A 21,764-nucleotide genomic window follows, 5' to 3' on the forward strand; every position below is an offset into this window, starting at 1 on the left:
TTATGACTGCAGATGCATCCTTGAAGGACATCATGAAGATCACCATATATAATGTACAAAATGTGTAAATGGGTAAAAAATGTTGATATGATTTGTCTTCTACTCTATTAATGTTAGGCATGCCTATGTCTTAAACACTTTTATTAAATTATCGCTTAAACAAAAGACTCCTGACATCCTGCACCAAAAGCAAGTAAATGACAGGCTCAGCTAGAGGGTACATAAAATAGAAGCCATATTAAAGAAAGTACAGTTTTGTACCTACCATAAATGTAGATGTCCGAGAGGTATGCATCTGCAGTCCTAACAAATGGGATGTCCTGCCTCAGGCAGCCCTTCGGTCGGCCGGATTCCAAAGTCTGGGTCTGGCCTCGGCTGATGTTGCACTTCACCCGACGTCATAGCTGCTGTTTATTGGGTATAAAGGCATCAGCCGACGCCATCTTCCTCAGTGTTTCTTGCCCCAGATGCCAGGTGCCCTCTAGGAAGGCTAAATTTGGATAAATGCAAATGGTTCCAAACAGTAGAGAGCAAACAAAATAAGCATGTATATACATATATACAAACAAATACACCATAATAGATTCCCCCAGTTAGCTATAAGATGGGCAAATACCCTAGGAGTACCACAGAGGGGAAGGAGGGTGGGTAATCCTGACTGCAGATGCATACCTCTCAGACATCTACATTTATGGTAGGTACAAAACTGTACTATGTCCTTCAAGGATGCATCTGCAGTCCTAACAAATGGGTAGAATACCATAGCCAAACTGGGGGTGGAGGCACTAAAAGATGCTTATGGTGTAGCTAAGATCCCTTGCAAAACAGCAGTTGCAAAACTTGCTCGGGATCTGGAGTATAAAGGTAGATTATAATGCTTGGCAAATGTATGCACGGAGCTCCAAGTAGCAGCTTCTAAAATGTCTTTGGTAGCCACTCCTCGTAGGAAAACTGTAGTAGTGGCTGTAGCTCTTGTGGAGTGAGGTCTGATGTTTTCTGGAGTTGTCTTTCCATGAAATGAGTAACAAAATCTAATGCAATTTCCTATCCATTTTGAGATTGTTTTGAAATTGCTTTTCCTTCCATTCCTGTTGCATACGCTACCAGAAGCTGGTCAGTCTTTCTGTTGGTTTTGGTTCTGTCCAGATAATAGCGCAATTGCCTGTGCACATCCAATGTATGTAATAGTCTCTCCCCCCTGTTCTGTGGGTTGGGGAAGAATGTTGGCAGGTGGATTGATTGGTTCAATGATACCCTGGAGACCACTTTTGGCATAAAAATAAGATTAGTTCTCAAGGACACTCTATCCTGACGGAAGTTAAGGAAGGGCTGTACTGCCATTAATGCCTGTAGTTCAGAAACCCTTCTTGCTGAAGTGATTGCTAGCAGGAAAGCAGTTTTCCAAGATAAGAACTGTAATTCTGCTGTTGCTGCTGGTTCGAAAGGAGGAAGTGTTAACTTTTCCAGCACAAAGTTAAGGTCCCATGTAGGCAAAGGTGGCTTCCTTGGAGGCTTTACATTTTTAATTCCTCTCAGAAACTGCCTGAGTAGAGGATGAGAGAAGACTGGAGGATCCATGTTGTATTCTGCTGAAATTGCTGATGCATGAATCTTAATGGAGGAGTAAGACAGGCCATTGTGGAAAAGTTCTGCTAAGTATTCCAGGATGTTAACTATGTTTGCTAATGATACATTTTCTCCTTTTGCTGTACTCCAAATGAGGTATCTTTTCCATTTGGCTGAATAAGTCTTCCTTGTGGAGGGTCTGCGAGCCTCCAGGATAATGTCTTTAACCCTCTGAGATAAGTCTGGGCTATTTTGCTTTATGTAATATTTCAAGCAGCTAGCTGCAGTGTTTTCAAGTTTGGATGTAGGATTCTGTAGTTGTTCTGTGTTAGCAGTAAAGGAACTAGAGGTAGAGGCCATGCGTGTGTCCGAGACATACTCCTCAGTAGCGGGTACCAATGCTGCCTCGGCCAGTCTGGAGCTATCAGGATGATCCTTGGGTGATCTTCTTTGATTTTCAGTAGCACTTTGTGCATCAAAGGAAGAGGTGGGAATGCATATGCTGTCAGGTTTTCCCAACTGAAGGATAGGGAGTCCACCTTCCAAGCAAGAGGGTGGTATGTCCTTGTGCAGAATTTCCTCAATTGGTGGTTGTGTGGGGATGCGAACAGGTCTATTTCTGGTAGTCCCCATTTCTTTGTAATGGTTTTGAAGATGTCTGGATGCAGCATCCATTCGTGGGCATCCGTGGTAGTTCTGCTTAAGGTGTCTGCTAGTGCATTTTCTTTTCCTGGCACAAATTTGGCCTGGAGTTGAATGTTGTGGTTCAGGGCCACATTCCACAGGTCCATTGCCATCCGGCATAGAGGATATGAGTGTATGCCTCCCTGTTTGTTGATATACCACATGACTGTGGTGTTGTCCGTCCTTATCAGTAAATGACCTTGTTGAAGAAAAGGTCTGAACGTCTGAAGTGCCTGTTTCACTGCCAGCATCTCTTTTTGATTGATATGCAGGCTCAGCTGGTCTTGTGTCCATAGGCCTAGTATACACTTGTCCACCATGTGTGCCCCCCAGCCTAGGTCTGAGGCGTCCGTGGTGATAGTCTGGCTTGGGAGAGGTTTGTGGAAGGGCAGACCTCTGTTCAGCTGACAGGCCTGAGCCCACCACCGGAATTCTTGTTTCAGGCATGGAATTATTGGAATCTGGGCTTCTAGACTGTGCTTGTGTTGAGACCATAAATTCCTTAGGTACCATTGCAACTTTCTCATATGGAGCCTGGCATGTGGAATCAATATTATGCAGGATGCCATGTATCCGAGGGCTTGCAGGACTTTCCTTGCTGTAAGCTGGTTCTGCGTTGTTAATGCCATGAAATAGAGTGGTAGTTGCTTTTGTTTTTCTGCTGTGAGAAATGACATTTGCTTTGTTGTGTCCAGTTCTGCGCCCAAGAATGTTATCCTTTGGGATGGTACCAGCCTTGACTTTTTCATGTTGACTGTGTATCCCAGGGCTTGCAGTAGTTGTATAACCTTTTCCAAATCTTTTGTTAATTTGGTCTTGTCCGCTTGTATCAGGCAGTCGTCCAGGTATGGGTAAATTTGAATTCCCTGAAGCTTGCAATGAGCAATTACTGATGCCAGGCATATCGTGAATACTCTGGGCGCAGTAGATAAGCCAAAGGGCAATGCTGAGAATTGATAATGCTCTGATCCTGCAAGAAATCTGAGGTATCTTCTGCAATCTGGTCGTATAGGGACGTGCAGGTATGCCTCCTTGAGATCTAGAGTCACCAGCCAAGACTCCTTGCCCAGCATGGGAAGAAGTTGCTGTAGGGTCAGCATTTTGAATTTTGGAACAATGAGATATGTGTTCAGAGCGGACAGGTCGAGAATAGGTCTCCATTGGTTTTCTTTTCTTGGAACCAGGAAAAGTCTGGAGTAAAATCCTTGCCCTTGTTCCATAGGCGGTACCTTTTCTATAGCTCTCATCCTTAGTAGGTGGTTGATTTGTGCTAGAGCATTTGTTTTTGGTTTGGTGGTAGGTTTGGCATCCCTCTCTTTTGGTAGAGTGTGGAAGTGAAACCTGTAGCCTTTGTCTATTGTCTGTAAAATCCATTTGTCTCCTGTAATGTAATGCCAGTTTACGGAAAATAAGGCAAGCTTTCCGCCTAAGGGTGCTTGCAGTTGTTCCCTGGTAGGCGGTATCAGAGGCAAGTCATTGTGTCTGTCCTGTTGGAGTGGTCGTAGCTGGATCTGTGGCAGTACCTCTCTGGTTGTTGGGCTGCCACTGGCGCTCCCTGTAGGCACCTCTGGATTGACCTCTGCCTCTTGGGCGCCTATTTCTGCCTCTCTGTGCTCTGGAGGTATCTGGAAAGGACCAATTCTTCGAAGGCCAGTTTCTACTAAACCTCGGAGGCTGTACCTGTAAGAAATCCTTGACTGTTTGGACAGATTTTGCTTTTTCTTCCACCTTTTTTTAGCACTTGCTGTGCAGGGGAACCAAACAAACTTTGTTTCTCCATGGGAGCATCTAGAAGCTTTGACTTTACATGGTCTGGTAGGGATTGCTCTTTTAACCAGGCATGCCTTCTAATCACTGTTCCAGTCATAGCTGATCTAAAGGAAGCCTCCAGTGCATCATAGCCGCATTTTAAGGAATGATTACTGACCTGCTGAGTGTTATGTACCAAATCCTGAAGGGACTTACGGTCTATAGGTTCAGGAGAGGACAGTTTTTTATTGAGCTGGTCTAACAAAAATTCCTGATACTGAATCATGTGGAATTGACAGTTTAAGGCCCTAGCCGAAAGAGTAGCAGAAGTATAAACTTTTTTACCCCATCTCTCTAATGCTCTAGATTCTCTTTCAGAGGGGAGGGGGTTTTTGGCAGAGGCAGCTGCTACAGCTTTGGGGCCCTGTGAAATGGTTTCAGGATCTGCAATAGGAGCCTTATACAAGTGAAAGTGTGTGTCCGGGACCCTGTAATATCTGTCGGGCTTGGCAGGGGCCGGGGGGATAGAGTCAGGGGCAGTACAAGCATCATTATAAGCATCATCAACAACTGTGAGTACTGGAGGAATGGCTAAAGGCCTATGCTGTGGTAAATGTAAAAAGGTCCTAAGCCTTTTCCTTGAATCTGAAAAATCCTGGCCCTGCCATTGAAAATGCTCTCTCATAGCATGTAAAGTTTCCCCAAAAGAAAATTCCTCTGGAGGAGAGGCAGAAGGAATGGAGTCTTCTGCATCGGAATCCTCATAAGGAGAATATGGGCCTTCTGGAGGACCTGTGTTGTCTGAATCATCTGAGGAAAAGTCTGTAGAAACAGGATCCGGGGGCTCTGCTCTAGGCCTCTTCTCTGGAGGGGGTTGAGAGGCCCTGTCTGGGTGAGGTTGGGAACCCCTGATCAAAGAAATGAGATCCTCAGCCAAGCTGAGCATTTGGGAACGGGAGGTATGCCTGTGTGAGGGGGTTTTAGCAGGTAAGGCCTTAGAAGATTTAGCTGCTTTAGCCCTAGAAAAAGCCTTGATAGACATAGATGCAGGGGGCCTAGCAGCTCCAAGTGCAGGAGTAGATATGTCTAAAGGAATAGTATCAGATAAATCCTGGGAGCCTGCTACAGCAGGGGTAAGTTCAGTAGCGGATTCAGCCATGCTGTGTGAGGCCTCGGCTATCGGAGGCAAGCTTTTGGTCGAAGGAAGAACCGAGGACTCTGTTTCGGCCGAAACCGAGACACTCGCGGTTGGCTTAACCGTGGTTTCGGCCGAAACCGCGGACCGTGAGTGTCGGTCCTTTTCCTTACGCTTTTTAGCTAATTGTGAAGTCGGAGTCTCCGACGGCATTTTGTAAGCAAAAGCGGGACCAAAAAACTCCTCTGCAAACTCCGACCGACGTCTAAGTGTCCGTCGGTTGAAGGAAGCACAGGCTAGACAAGCTGATACGTCGTGGTCTGGGCCTAAGCAAGGAAGGCAGTAAGAGTGGAAATCCTTATGAGGTATTTGTTTCCCACAAGTTAAACATTTACTTTTTCTGACATCGGCTGAGGCAAGAAAGAGTTCCCAACGGGGTACTTAGCTTTTTAGAAGTCTTCGGCTAGTAGTAATCTCTGGATCTGACCGACCGGCACTTGCGAACAGCTTCTGCTTCGGGCACCGCACGGCAAGAAAGACTGAGGAAGATGGCGTCGGCTGATGCCTTTATACCCAATAAACAGCAGCTATGACGTTGGGTGAAGTGCGACATCAGCCGAGGCCAGACCCAGACTTTGGAATCCGGCCGACCGAAGGGCTGCCTGAGGCAGGACAACCCATTTGTTAGGACTGCAGATGCATCCTTGAAGGACATCATCAAGTACAGAAAACTAAATGTGAAAGAGGACAAACTTTAAATATGTACAAAATGGTTCTCCTTCAGAAGGTCGAACAGCTGAAATCTCAAAATGCATATGGTTGAGGCCATATGCTCGAAAGTTCAGAAGCTCGACCTTCTGAATGGGGATCAGCATACAGCACAGAATGGGCGATTTCCATTTCTGCACTGTAGTGCGATCTCAGAGTTGGAATAAATAAGTAGCGGGGGGGTGTGGGGGCACAGGGGGGCTTGGCCCCCTGCAGAAACATTGTTTTTTTATTTTTTTTTCCCTTTCAGAAGATCGAGCTTCTGAAATTCGAGCATATGGCTTCGGCCATATGAATTTCAAGAGTTCAGCCGTTCAACATTCCGAAGGGGAACTGTGCAAAATGTATAATGAAAACAAATATGCATGTTATCTTAAACATAATTTTTCTACAACAAAAACCAAGTAACAGTAGAAAACTTCTTTTTTTATTAAATTAATGAACTTATGTAAACAAAAATGTCAGTAATACTCTCTGGTATAACAAAAATTAGCTTCATTAGAGTTTCAAAGTGAAAAGGATGAAGCCTGGCATACACACAGTACCTGAGTAGTCTTCCCTGAACCAGTCTCCCCTATAATTAAGGTCACGCGGTTTTCTTTGATTGTCTTCACAATCTCAGGCTGCTTGTCAAATACTGGTAGTGACTGCCGAAAGGAATCAAATTCAGAAATACCCCGTCTAGGTGGAATCTGAGGAATGCCATTATTGAGCCGTCCACTGGTCCTGTTCATCTCACGGGTGTTCTCTGGAAAGGGAAAAATTCATAAGTAAAGCAAATGAAACTTCTCACACAGCTCCAACACCCTCCCCAAAGAAAATATCTTATCTGTGGACCAACATGAGTAAATGGTCCAGTACAAAATACTACCTTGTGATAGCATGTATTTAAACAAAAAAGGCACAGCCATGCAAGCCACAGAAAAAGAAGTTATGTACCTACCATAACGTTCCATGTTAGTTGCCTTCTCGCCTTCTTTCTTGCTGGTTGGGGTTCGCAGCTGATCTTCGGCTCCAACTCGGCCATCTTCAAAAGCTCGAGAGCTGCTTACTGGCTCGAGGGCCCCCTATATCCCATGATGTCTGGCGCTATATACCCAGATCTCATTTGGTAAGTCTAACTGCAGACATAATAATAATAATAATAAGGGAATCCTATCCTAGAATGCATACATCTTACTGGAGAGACTACTAGTCAGAAAGAAATAGCCAGAAAAGACTCAGCCAGTGAAAAATCAAGAAGAACTCTTCTTGGTCCACTAGGATAGGGGGATGGAGGGGGGTCGCAAGAAAGAAGGCGAGAAGAAGACAACTAACATGGAACGCTATGGTAGGTACATAACTTCTTTATGTTAAGTTGTCTATCTCGCCTTCATTCTTGCTGGTTGGGACAGTGTCCCTAATACCTAAAACCCTGGGTGGCTCATCGGAAGAGACTCTTCAGAACAGTGGAACCAAAATCAGCTCTGCTTCTGGAAACCAAATCCAACTTGTAATGTGAAGTGAAGGTATGTGGGTTGGCCCATGTAGCCGCAGCACAAATAGATTCCATGGGCAACCTAGCCTGAAAAGCCACCGAAGTAGCTAAAGCTCTGGTGGAGTGACCTTTTGGTTTGACTGGTAATTTTTTATTCCTGAGTTGATATATGAATGTGATGATAGAAGTCAACCACCTGGATAAGGTTACCTTGGAGACCGGAAGACCTTGATTACCTACTGCATAGGACAGGAAAAGTTGATCTGATTTTCTAATGTCTTTGGTTCTATGCAAATAAAAGCAAAGCTGCCTGTGAACATCTAACTGATGCAACTTATATTCCGCCCAGTTGGAGTGGTTAGGGAAAAACACAGGAAAGTCTATGGACTGATTCAAGTTACTCTCTGAAGAGACCTTAGGAAGGAAGGAAGGATTAGTCCTAAGAGCAACCCTGTCATTGTGGAACACGAGGTATGGGGGACGGATAGAAAGAGCCTGTAGTTCCAAAACTCTTCTGGCTGAAGTAATAGCTACCAGAAAAAGGGTTTTCCAAGATAAGAACTTCAATGAACAAGAAACTGCAGGTTCGAAAGGGGGTAAAATTAAAGAAGCTAAAATCAAATTTAGATCCCACGGTGGTGGAGGATCTCTCACTGGGGGCCTGAGCAGAGTGGTTCCTTTGAAAAAGGGTTTACACAGCTTATGGGACATGACATTGTTTTGACAGTCCAATGTGAAAATTTGAAATTGCAGCTAACTGAACTCTAACTGTAGCGGAAGCGGACCCAGCATGGAAGAGCTAAGCAAGAAATTCCAAAATGTAGTGTACAGGGGCTGAAAAGGGGTCTATACTTTTTGCCTCTGCCCAGGAAGAAAAACGTTTCCACCTACTAGCATAGTTTTTCTGGTTGCAGACTTGTGTGATGACAAAAGGATTTCGCGCACAGAGGGGGAGATATCTGGGAGCCTGGCTAAGGTTGCAAGTGGAGCAACCAAGCCGTGAGCTGGAGAGAGTGTGAGTTATTGGTGCAGCCCGCCCGACTGATGAATCAGGAGGTCTGGAACTAGGTCCAGAATCCATGGCTGTTCGAGAAGATAGTGATGCAGGAACGGGAACCATATTTGCTGAGGCCAGTAAGGAGCAATGAGGATCATTTTGCAACCCAAAACGGTAGCTTTCTGAATTAGCTTCAGGATGAGGGGAAAAGGCGGGAATGCATAAAGAAGTCCCTGAGGCCAATCGTGGACTACAGCGTCTCTGGGGGAATGTCCGGGAAGTGGAAGGAGAGAGAAGAAATTGCTGCACTTGCTGTTGAAGGGAGTTGCAAACAGGTCGCAGCAAGGTTGGCCCCATTTGCGGAAGATTTGGTCCGCAACTACCTGGTTCAGAGACCACTCGTGAGGCATGAGAATTGCTCTGCTCAGTCTGTCTGCTATGACGATGGACCTTCCCCAGGGATGTGCGTTGCAATCAGAAACCGTTGGGAAGAGATCGCCCACTGCCAGAATCGGAGTACTTCTCGACATAGAGGGTAGGACCTGGTTCCGCCCTGCTTGTTGATGTATCACACTACAGACATATTGTCCGTTTGAATTGCAATAGTCCCAGTAGGAAGAGAGTCCTGAAGAGCTTGCAACGCTAAGAGCACGGCTCCCATCTCCAAGACATTTCTGTGCAGATGATACTCGTGAGGTTGCCAGGTGCCTTGGACTGTTCTGCCCTAATAATGCCCCCCCCCCACACCCGATCAGGGAGGCGTCAGTGGTCACCGTAGCCACTGGAGGGGGGCGAACAAATGGTCTGCCATGGAGCACTGATGTGGAGACCATCCACCACGCAAGGTGCTTCTTGCATGCTTGAGTGATCATAATCATGTAAGTCATGGGAAGTTGCTGGAAGGACCGTTGGGTGAAAAGAAGCCACTGGAGAATCCTCATGTGAAAACGAGCTAAAGGGAGAAGTACGATCGCTGTTGCCATGAGACCCAGAGTTTGAAGGACAAACCTGGCTTGAATTCTTTTGCATGCTAATAAAAACCTTGACATGCTGACTAATCACTAACACCCTGTCTGGTGGGAGACTCGCTAACATGTCTTTGGTATTTAAATTTGCGTCTATAAAGGTGATAGACTGACAGGACAACAATGCAGACTTTTTGAAATTTATTGAGATACCTAGCCTGGAGCAAGTATCGATAGTACAGTCATTGGCTCGCAGAAGGTGATGTCTGGTGGTAGCAGTGAGGAGCCAGTCGTCGAGGTATGGAAACACCTGGAATCCTTGCCATCTCAGGTGAGCGGTAACTACTGCCATACATTTGGTAAACACCCTGGGGGCTGTGGTGAGACAAAAGGGCAGAGTTCTGAACTTATAATGGCTGGCTCCCAGCCGAAAGCAAAGGAATCTTCTGGAGCGTCTGTCCATTTTAATGTGGTAGTATGCATCCTGAAGATCTATGGAGCACATCCAATTGTCCTGACCCAGGAAGGGTAAAAAGGATTGAAGCGTGACCATCTGGAACTTCGTTCTTTGTACAGACTTGTTTAGTCTGCTGAGATCCAAAATGGGTCTCCAGTCCCCTGTCTTTTTTGGTACCAAAAAGAACCTTGAGTAAATTCTGGACCCTTGTTGGTCTGCTGGGACTTGCTGGATGGCCCTTTTTCTTAGCAGTTTTGAGACTTCTTGCACTGCTTGGTCCCTTAGAATGGGTGGAACATCTGGAAGGGACTTGTTTGACCTCAAGGGGGTGCGAACAAAGGGAATTCTGTAGCCTCCGGATATGACGGACTGTACCCATTTGTCTTGTGTTATTGTCTTGCCAGGCTCTTGGGTACAGCGATAATCTTCCCCTGACTGCCTCCAGAGGTGGGTAGCCGGGCAACCCTTCAGGGATGCTGGAAGGGCTTCTCAGAGAAAGATTCTCTGCTGCCCTAATTTTGCGGACCCCCTCTGCCAGGAGGGCGGCGTCTGTTATTGTTCCCTCCTCTGCCCCTGGATGTTAACTCACCACGTGTGTCCGGCAAGGCTCCCTGGGATTTCCGGAACCACATCTTCCCACTCTTCTGACCCTTAGGATAAGGTCTGGAAGGAGTGGAAAAACAGACTCCTACACAGCAGAGAGAGTCTTGCCTTCCTGCTCACACCTGGTAAGGGTATCATTCACCTGTGATCCAAAAAGAGAGGAACCATCGAAAGGGGTGTTGGTGAAAGACACACTGAAAGGTTCCGCAAAGTTACAATTCAAGTGTGCCTCCTTAGGGCCACGCCTGTGCCTGCGGCTCTACTCGCACCAACAGCTGCATACGAAATGAGCCTCATGGAGGAGTTTACCACTGAATTAAGAATCGCCAGCTGGGAGGCTGCCTTAGCCTGGGCTCCCTCAGCTGATGATCTTGGAGGGTATCTCCAAGCTCTTTCAGGAGATACCTCTGAAGATGGGTAAAGTGGCACAGGTAATTCAGGGACCGCATGGAAAAGGTCGCCGAAGAGAACATCCACTTCCCATATCTGTCCATCATCCTGGACTCCTTGTTAGGGGGATGGGCAGATGAAGTTTCAGCCAACTCCTTCTTTGTGAACGCCGCTACCACCATGGCATCAACGGGGACACCTTTCGTCAAGAACTGTTTGTCCTGCGGTGCAGTAATGAATTTGGCAGGTCTTCCAGGGGTCAGTTCCACTGTATCTGGAGCCATCCATGCCTTCCGAGCCACCACAGACATCAGTGGGTCTAAAGGCGGAGACACCCAGAAGGTGGAAGGTCGGGATCCAAACGTGTCCACGAATACCGACTCATCCTTGGAAGGGCTTAGGGTAGTCCAGTTTCCCCTCTGCCTAAGCATCTTAAGGATGTCTGAGAAGGCGACATCTTCAGAGGGGGATCTTGGGGACCCTTCCAACTCCTCTAACTCAGTATCCAATGTGACAGACTCGGGGGGGGGGGGTCAACATGCTTCCTCTTGCATTTCCTCTTACGAGGTGGATCCTCCAAATGATCAGGGGAGGCCTCGGAAGAGGAGGATACACCCAAAGGGGTGTCCTGGAGCACTGGATCCCCACACTTGGAGTCTGGAAGAGGAGAAGGGGCTGACGCAGGCACCCTAGGGGGAGGAGCCGATAGGGTAGATCGTGGGACTGACTCAGGGGGCCAGTACACTCCACCTCGAAGGCGTCCCTGCCCGGACACAGAGAGGGCTCCGGCTCCGAAGAAACCAGAAGTCCTCCCCGCACTGAGGGGGATGGCTCCGAGGCAGATGTGGGAGCAGAGCTCACCTGAGCCGAAGCCCCGAGGAGGAGAGCGGAGTCGGACAAGGTTCCGATGCCACTCGCCCCCTCGGAGCCGACGAGGGAGTCTCGACGCCCAGATCCCTCCAGGGAAGGTACCATGGAAGGGATCGGAGCCGACAACGGAACTGAAAAAGAGGGTATCGGCGCCGATGGTTCCATGACTCGAACCACAACGAACTCCGGCTCTGAGCTCATAGGATGAGTCGGAGGAGGAATATCTACAGCTGTGGACGGAGCCGACTCCTGATGAGGAGGGCTGGACAACATTTTGGCTAGGGCCTGCGATTTTAACAGCCTATTGACCACTCTTTCCAAGTCATGGTCCAAAAGTCTAGAGGACTGAGAAGAGTGGGATGAGCGATGACTACACTCCGATTGGTGCAGGGGTGATTTCGGAGCCGAACGTATTGACTCCAAGGAAGGAGACCTGGATCTTTTCCAACTCTCAGCTGGCTCCGAAGAACATGTCAGAGCTGACTGGGAGGGAGGGACATCGGTTCCAGCCGGAACCGAGATAGATTGTATTGTTTCACTCAACGACGTCTCCGAACTTGGAGCGGACAGTTTAGGTGGCCTGGAAGATTTCACAGGCTGAGCCTTCGCCAGTGAATCTTGAGGTTTAAGCAAACCCCTCAGGATCAATTTATTTTTGCGCTCCTGCAGGACTCTTGGACTGAAAGCATGGCAGATCGAGCAAGAGTCCTGCAGGTGCATGGCGCCCAGACATTAAACACAAGAAGAGTGACCATATGTCAGAGACATCTGACAGCATGAGTCACACTTCTTGAATCCGGACAGTTTAGGATCCTTGGACATCCTGGAGGAAAACCAAGGACAAGAACACGCACAGAAAGGTTAAAGTAACCAACCAGTAAAATTTTACACACTACAGTTACCACAACCAATTACAAGCACTACTAAACAAAAACTAAATATAACTATCACTAAACACTAACAGTGATTAATAAAGGAATTTTTTTTTTTTAGAAGGAGATAGAGAGAAAGGTTAACATCTAACTTAAAAGGAAAACCTTTGTGAGGAAAGGGAGAGAAGGGGGAGGGGAAACTCTCTAACTTAAACGAGTTTCTTGGGGAAAGTAAACGGATCTAGAAAAGAAACTAGCTACGATACAACAGTCTAATCTAACGACTAATTCTACACTAAAAACTACAGTTTTGACAAGAAAAATACAATAATAAAGTTTTATACGACCTGAGCCAGTAGAACAACCTCACAGCAGAAGTGGCAAACAAGATCTGTGTATCTAGCGCCAGGCATCATGGGATATAGGGGGCCAGTAAGCAGCTCTCAAGCTTTTGATGATGCCAGAGTCAGAGCCGAGGATCGGCTCCGAACCCCAACCAGCAAGAATGAAGGCGAGATAGACAACTTAACATCTCAGTACTCTAAGACCAAAGATGACAGCTTTAGGGAGAGATTTCCTAGATATACCTGGGAGAATCAAGAAAACACAGTTAGCAGAAATAGGAAAAAGAGTTCAACACAGCTGCAGAAGAATGTGAAGTCCACTGCGGTAATGTAAAATCAAAACGTCCTTTAATGTGACCAAATAATACTGTAAAAGGAGTAATAAACGCAAAGTGCTTTTCGTGCCACCAGGTGGTGAGACTTCTTCAGGTAAAATCATTCATCAATGTTAAAACATTTAAATACACTCCACAATCTAGTCAGAGCTCCAATCAACCAAGGAATTGCGGCTACTCCTAACTCGGTGACCTATAGTTGGAAAGCTACTTAGTGGGTTGATATTTTAAAGCCAAATAGATTCATCCTTGTAAAATGTCATATTAAATAATAAATCATATGGATAATAAAAATGCATTCCTGTCTTCACAATAAGGACTATTACACTACACATGCTTAAAAGGTCTTGAAAAAGTTTAAAACCCCTAAAAAGGTCTTACCATTACAATTAGTATGTATGTGTCAGTGCAATGCATTATATTTCAATGTGTATATACGTTCACATGGACATACATATTTATGTACAATGTCACAGTAAGGTTTACTATTTGCCAATCATTCTACCCTGTTGAAAATTGTATGCAAACATTATGGTAACCATGCAGAGTCAATCTGTTTTTTCAACAGCCATAATGCATACAAATGGAATGAAATACTTGTAAATTCACTTAGATTATACAGCCATAAGTTCTAAATGTCAGGTTTCCACTCCTTCCTGTTATCCCCCTGAATCGTGTGGTTTCACAGTTGACACTTAAATAATTCCCTTTCATGTGTCAGCTCACAAAATTTATTGTAGCTTACTCTTATGTTTCCTTACATTAATTACCTCAACATTTTTTTTAGTTTTAATATACATGTAATGGAGTCAATCTCGTTTAACCCAGGGTAGTCACAAACTTTAGTCCCCAGTTGCCAAATCAGTTCTAGCTTTTCCAAATATATGGATTCTAGGCCCCCTCTCCCATCAGGGATAACACTGTCTATTGCCTTAAACTTGAAGGTGTGGTCCATGTGTTCTTGTCTGTGTCTACTCAAGGCATTCTCAAAGTTCCCCTTCATTATGTGGTACAGGTGCTCGTAGACTCTCTCTCTAAACTTCCTGTCAGTCTTTCCTACGTAGAATGCTGGACATTGCTGGCATTGGGCTATGTAGACTACAGCTTTGGACTGACAGTTTAGCTTGTGTTTGATCTAGTATTCCCTAACCCCGATGGTAAAAGATGACCCTGCTGTCATATATGAGCAATAATGGCACATGTTGCATCTAGACATGCCATTCCTATTCACATACTTGGGCATTGCATTTTTAGATTCCAGGATGTTTTTCAAATTTTGATTCCACATTAAAGGACGGAATGATTTCACATTACCGGAGTGGACTTCACATTCTTGTGCAGGTGTGCTGTAATTGTTTGTTTTACTTTTTCCTGGTTGAAGAAATAGGAAAGAAATTTATAATTTAAAAAAAAAATGAGGGGGGATACCACAAAGTCAAGCAATCTGTCCTCGCAGAGTTAGCGCAAACTACTACTAATATTTGACAGTAACTTTATGGGCAAATAGGAGTGAGTAAAAAAGTAACTTTTAAAAATTGTCATTTTGCATTCCAGATGCATAAAGAATTTACAGAAATACTTCAATTTATTGTGTGCAAAACGTGAGTCAAAGTCTGGACAGGATATCAAATCACACAAATTCTAGTAAAAACATAAGCCTTTAATCTGAGATCTGCACACCCACAGCCAAGGACATCTTGTATTAAAACAGAATGCAGCACTCCATTTTACGGATTTAAGTAAACGTAAAATGCTATGTTGAAAATATCCACAAGAAAAATATGACCTGAGAATCAATATATCTCAACACATTTCTCACTTCTTAAAAATGTATCAGAAATTCTTTCCAAATCAGTTATTTGAAACAGGATCCTCTTTGGTGGGTAATCTGACTAATTTTCCTCCAAAAATCCTCAAGTGGAGAACTTTTCATCACGTCAGAATAGGCGAGTATGACTAGTCCCCATGTTTGTTACCAATTTCCTAATGCTCAAACATGTCAATTTAAATTCATTCTGTGTGTTCCCTAATAACTGTGACCAAAAGCAACTCTTCACAGCAACTTCTAGCCAACAGAACAATAGAAATGATTACACACACAAAACCGATAAGCATAACTGTTAATCAATTTTGATAATAAAATATCTCAAGAAAAAAAAACACTAAACAGAAGGCTTCCTATGTAGGATAAAACTAGTCTTCATTCAAGTAGCTAGAAAAGACAGTTGCATGCTTACCTACTTCCAACACTGTTCTATGCCTCCCCAGTTTATACTAACCTAAGCTCATGACACGATAAACCAATGTCCCATCCTGCCTGAGCTGGTGGTAGCTAAGGCGGATATCAAACATCCCATGGCACTTATCAAAAAGAGTAGGTCAATTTTCCCAATGGTCTGACCAAATTTTCCCTAGATGTGTGTGAGAAGACAAGTGAAAGCTACCAGCCTAGCTATATAGAATTTGTAGATAATTCTGTCATTTGTAAATATTAATACAAGCCACAGGCTTGTTCTCTTAAATGGAAGAAAATGCTGTGAAATGTTGAACTTAAAAATGTAACCATACTGCACTCTGCTGGAGGAAAGCTGATAAATCAAGCATTGTGTAATTGTTTGATGTCAAAACTCATAAATGAGATGCCTAAATGAAGGAATTCTTCCTACTGTTTTAAGGCCAGAGATGATGGCTAGAATTTACATGTATAATTTATTTTGTTTCTCTGGCTTCTTGACCAGCTGCAAGATCAAAAGGGCTATTAACCTCAGAGTTTCAGTTATCCTTGAAACCAGTGAAAAAAATGACGTAATCTGAAATGAGTCAGTAGCACTGTGCTATCAATTTAAGGACAGAGAAACTCAGAGCATTTACCATTTGTCTTCAGAACATCCAACATCACCAGCACTGCTTTGCTCTATATAAAAGTTTATTTTAAAAATGTGTTTTCTCGTAGATATAGCTAGGAAACGGGAAGTTTAGATTAGTTCTTTCTATACTGATGTCAGAACTTTTCTACTGTATTACTGAGCATCTCTCTGTGATCTCTGAACTCCTGACTAGCAATGTGTAGTAAGAAGTAATGTCATGCATTTTTATTATTTATTATTAAATATTTTTAAAATCTTTCAACTGTGGCTGTTTTGTGTAGAGATAATTTAAGCTCTAGAGTATACTGCACATATATACTGATACTGTCCAAGTCACGCCGATAAGCTTAGCTGTTCAGTCGCAGTTACCATTTGGATAATAATACTGCACAGTAATATCTGGGACACCCTCTGCAAAGGGCCTTTTAGTAGATTATAAATATTAGTGGGTGGTGGCAGCGATTTCTACAGTATAATCTGGGTAAAAGGGACACAGCTGGAGAACCTGTGCCAGCCTTCCCCAGGTGAGTCTGTGTGGTTGTATACAACTCTTATCTCAAAGTGTGCGTGTGTCAGCTACTTGGGCAGGGACACGAAGCACTGGCTGGACATAGAGGGTGCTGAAGGTTTTAGCTTCCCCACTAGGCTGAGATCTGGACCCTATAGCTGTGCCAGTGGGGAGTCTTATTGGGGATCTGGAAAATAAGGGAGAAACCAGCCCCAGACTGACTGTGACCTCTGTGCTCTTAAGGGAAATTGTACTTTACTGTGGGTGTATTTGTTATCCTTCCCAATGTGGACGCCTCTCACTGTTGTTAGTGGTGAGCACAGGCTCCTTGATTGCTGGGCCAGTGCACAGGCGTCACAGTATGAACAACACTTGTGTCCCCCCAGAAAAGAGGCTACAAGCCTAGTGGGGCTAATCCCATCACCAACGTATAAATAAAACAATCAAACCACTGTCAAATCAAACTCTGCCACACTACAACAAGGAAGCAAAATTCTAAACAAATCAGTACTACAGAACTCACCTCTACCGGCTTGAAATGAAACAAATACTAACTCACACACAGTTAATAATATACAAGCTACTTCATAACCTTGAAAAATACCCAGCATTAAACTATTATTTACTCACACTCTCCAAATAGAAACCCGCACTCCACAAACAAAATACTTGCTCCAACTAGCCAAGTTAACTAATACTGCACATGATTCATTATTTTCAAACTGCATACCAAATAAATGGAATTCCTTCCATGCTGACTTCAGACAACTTAACAACAAAGGTATTTAACTGCTATATTTCCCCTTTTCTGTAAAACCTCTTAAGCCTTTTCAAAACTATAACCAAGCAATCATAATTTCTATTGCTCTAGCTTCATTACCACAGTATTTTCTATTCCAATAAATGGGTCCTGTTCAACCTCATAAACAAACACTAACATGATTCAGTAGCTCATACTCATGCCGTATGTATACAGCGTGCGCATCTCTATTGTAAATATAGATCTTACTTATATACAGTTTCATCTGTCTGTAAAATTGATTGAATTGTGGAGCTTTTCCCCGTCAGATCTCTGCTGAAAACAGGTTACTGCCAAATCACACTTTCCTGGTAAATAAATACTAAACAAATAAATAAAAATTAATAATTTAAGTGTTACTCCTAAGTTCAACAAGGAAAAACGTTTATGTGACTAACAGATGACGAAAATTAAGACATTTAATCTAGGTGCAGCTCTCAGACCAAAAGCCAAGACAAGCACACTGGTACTGACTTCATAGCTTTGAAAAGTAGCACAGAATGACGACTCTTCATTATATCAATTAAGGGAGTCACAGGGTCCTATTCTATAACACTATTCTCAAGAAGAAACAGAGTTGGCAGAGTTGGGATTTCAAAAATAGCTGCAAATTAATCAGGTTTCTCTGAGCTTTCCTAGTCCGAAATCTACGACTGATAAAAAAAGAGCCATTAATGCTATCCCACTGGATAAAATTAAATCACTGGTTTTTAATTTCACTACCTGGATGTCACCAAACAAGAAGCAAAGTACAGTTGTGTACACCTACCATAAATGTAGATGTTCGAGTGTCTTCACTGTTGCAGTCATGACTGTAGGGGTTCTCCCCTGCCGGCAGGCAGCCCTCGGTCTGCCAGAATCCTAGTCTGGGTCCGGCGTCGGCTGTTCATCCATGCTCCCTGACGTCAGAGTGCAAGGAGTATAAAGCTGACAGCCGACGCCATCTTCTCCAGTTTTTCTTGCCCCAGATGTCAGGAGTCCCAAAATGAAAAAGGTCCCATAACCTTTGCAAATACACATCAGAAGAATGGTGAAAAAAGGAAATACTCAAAAGTAAAAATAAGAGGGGACATGAGGGAGGGAAACCCAGACTGCAACAGTGAAGACACTCTAACATCTACATTTATGGGAGGTGTACACAACTGTACTATGTTCATCATGTTTCACTGTTGCAGTCATGACTGTAGGGTAGAATCCCAAAGCTGAAAGAAAGGGAGGTGGTCATAAAGAAGAAGGGGCGGCTAAAAGGCCCTGCAAGACTGCAGAGGCAAAGCCTGCCCTAGACTTAGAATAGAGAGGTAGATTGTAGTGCTTAGAAAAAGTATGCACTGAACTCCAAGTTGCAGCTTCCAAAATGTCTTTGGTAGGAACTCCCCTGAGGAAGGCCGCAGAAGTGGCAGCAGCTCTGGTGGAATGAGTCCGTATGCTCCCTGGGATTTGCTTTCGATGGTGTGAATAACAAAAACTGATTCCATGAGCAATCCGAAATAGTTTGTTTTGAAATGGCTTTACCTTGGGAACTTGAAGCATAAGAAACAAACAATTGTTCTGATTTTCTGATGTCCTTGGTTCTGTTCAGGTAAAAACGTAGTTGTCTGTGTACATGCAAGGAAGATCCTTTCCCCTTTATTTTGAGGAGTGGGGAAAAAGGTTGGCAAGAGGATAGTTTGATTTAAAGCCACTTTGGAAACCACCTTAGGCATGAAGGTAGGATTAGTCCTCAAAGATACCCTGTCCTGATGAAAAATAATATAAGGATCCACAGCCATAAGAGCTTGTAACTCTGAAACTCTCCTGGCAGAGGTTAGTGCTAACAGGATAGCTGTCTTCCAAGATAAAAACTTGATGTCAGAAGCGGCAGGCTCAAAAGGAGGCAAGGTTAGTTTTTCCAAAACATAGTTGAGATCCCAAGCAGGAATGGGAGGAGATCTAGGAGGTCTTAAGTTCTTAGCTCCTCTGAGGAACTGTCTCAAGAGCTGGTGGGAAAAGATGGGAGGGTCTGTATTATAATGAGCAGAAATAGCAGAGGCATGTATCTTGATGGAAGAGAAAAAGAGAGACCCTTATGTAAGAGATCTGTCAAGTAAAGTAAAATTAAAGTAATGTTAGGAAGAAGAGGATCAGAATCCTGAGCCTGCATCCAGGAACAAAATCTTTTCCATTTTCCTGCATAAGATTTTCTAGTGCTAGGACGTCTGGCTTCTAAAATGACCTCCATAACCTGCTTGGGTATGAAAGAAGAAATCAAAGGCCCTGGATTAACCAGGCCGCCAGGCTGAGAGTTCTGACATGAGAGTGTAGAACCTAACCCTGATGTTGGGACAGAAGGTTCGGAGACTGAGGTAAAACACAAGGAGGCTCCAGGCATAGGTTTTTTAGAGTTGGATACCAAAACTGCTGAGGCCAATTTGGAGCCAGCAAGATCATCATCTTGGGCTTGTCCTGTTTTTTCTTCAATAAAACTCGTGGAAGAGGTGGAAAGGCATATCCCTAGAGGTTGCTCCAACTGAATGACAGGGCATCCACTTTCCAAGCTTCTCTGTGGAAAGTCCTGGTGCAAAAATTCTGTAGCTGATGATTTAGATGGGATGCAAAGAGGTCTATGTGAGGACATCCCCATACTGCTGTTATCATCCTGAATATTTTGGTGTCCAGCATCCACTCGTGTGGATCCGAAAGGTTTCTGCTCAAACTGTCTGCCAGGAAATTTTGTTTCCCTGGTAGAAACTGAGCTTGAAGATCCAGATTTCAAGCTAGAGCTGTGTTCCATAAATCCATGGCTAGTCTGCAAAGGGGGTAGGAATGGGATCTCCCTTGCTTGTTTATGTATCATATAACTGTGGTGCTGTCTGTCCGTATTAGTAGTTGTCCCGGTTGTATGAGATTCCTGAAGGCCAATAGAGCTTTCTGAACCGCTAACATTTCCTTTAAGTTGATATGCAGGTGCTTCTGATCCTTTGTCCAAAGGCCCTGCAGACAATTTCCCTGAAAATGGGCTCCCAGAGCATAATCCGAGGCGTCCGTGGTTAGAATCTGAGTGGCAGGAGGCAGACGGAAGGGTTTCCCTTTGTTTAGAGCACATGCCCTGGACCACCAAAGAAATTCATTTTGAAGGCAAGGAAGGACGGGGATCAGTATGTCCAAAATGTGGCAATGCTGGGACCATACACTTTTTAGGTACCACTGTATTTTCCTCATGTGCAGTCTTGCATATGGTACGAGAAGGATGCAGGAGGCCATGTAACCCAAAGCCTGCAGGAATTTCCTTGCAGATAGTTGGGTTAGAGTTGCCAAGGTTTTGAAAGTTGACCAGCTGTAATTGTTTTCCGGATGTCAGAAATGCCATCTGGGTTGTAGTGTTTAGAAGTGCGCCCAAAAAAGTTATCTGTTGTGATGGTGTCAAATTTGACTTTTTTATGTTTACAGAGAATCCCAGGAACTTGAGGAGGTTCTGTACAAATTCTAGATGCTGGAGTAAGACATCCTTGCTGTCTGCCTGAATTAGACAATCGTCCAGATAAGGGTAAATTTGAATTCCCTTGAGTCTGCAGTAAGCTACTACTGGAGCCAGGCATTTGGTGAAGACCCTGGGCGCAGTAGACAATCCAAAGGGCAGCGCAGAGAATTGAAAGTGCCTCGATCCGGCCTTGAACCTGAGGTATTTTCTGCGATCCTGCCTGATGGGAATGTGTAAATATGCCTCCTTTAAATCCAAAGTTACCACCCATGCATCTTTGGACAGCATTGGAAGTAACTGCTGTAGAGTAAGCATCTTGAATTTTGGAATCTCTAGAAAGGTGTTCAAGACCGACAGATCCAGAATGGGTCGCCATGAATTCTGCTTCCTTTGGACTAGAAAGAGCCTTGAGTAAAACCCTTTTCCCATCTCTGAAAGAGGAACCAGTTCTATGGCATTCATAGCCAAAAGAGCTTCCACTTGGTTTAAGGCCTCTGTCCATTGATGTTTTGGAAGGTCTGGCCATCCGCTTGGCCTTGGCAAGGTATGAAAATGGAATTTGTAACCTCTTAAAATCACATCCAAAATCCATTTGTCTTGGGTTATTTGAGTCCAATTTTGATAAAAAAAGAGAGAGTTTTCCTCTGAGAGGGGCTTCCAGGCAAGACGTTCCTGTAGCCCAACAGAGGGAGTCATTGAGTTTGTTTCCTTTGAGATTGTGACCTGTCCTCTCCTCCCCTAGGGGTAGAAGCAGTCCACTGTCTTGGTCTATAAGCATCTTGTGTTTGAGGCCTCCCTCTGGAGCGTCTATATCTACCCCTCTGAGGCCTGTCTGAAAAGGGAAAGGACCAGTTTTTTGAAGGCCAATTCCTGCTAAATCTAGGAGGCTGTACTTGTAAGAAATCTTTAACTGTTTGCATG

The 21,764-nt window shown here is 44.3% G+C and overlaps 1 protein-coding gene across 1 annotated transcript in view; it reads right to left on the reverse strand.

The window, feature by feature from the left end:
- Positions 1-21,764, reverse strand: part of YTHDC2 (YTH domain containing 2) — a 1,963,388-nt gene that overhangs the window by 1,460,092 nt on the left and 481,532 nt on the right. The window contains exon 5 of the mRNA XM_044059160.1: positions 6,448-6,650. Coding sequence (XP_043915095.1) covers positions 6,448-6,650 — 203 coding nt within the window. The remainder of the gene's footprint in view (positions 1-6,447; positions 6,651-21,764) is intronic.

This window comes from Protopterus annectens, chromosome 17.part0, assembly GCF_019279795.1.
Source record: "Protopterus annectens isolate FY-2018-M chromosome 17.part0, PAN1.0, whole genome shotgun sequence".
NCBI classification, from domain to species: domain Eukaryota; kingdom Metazoa; phylum Chordata; order Ceratodontiformes; family Protopteridae; genus Protopterus; species Protopterus annectens.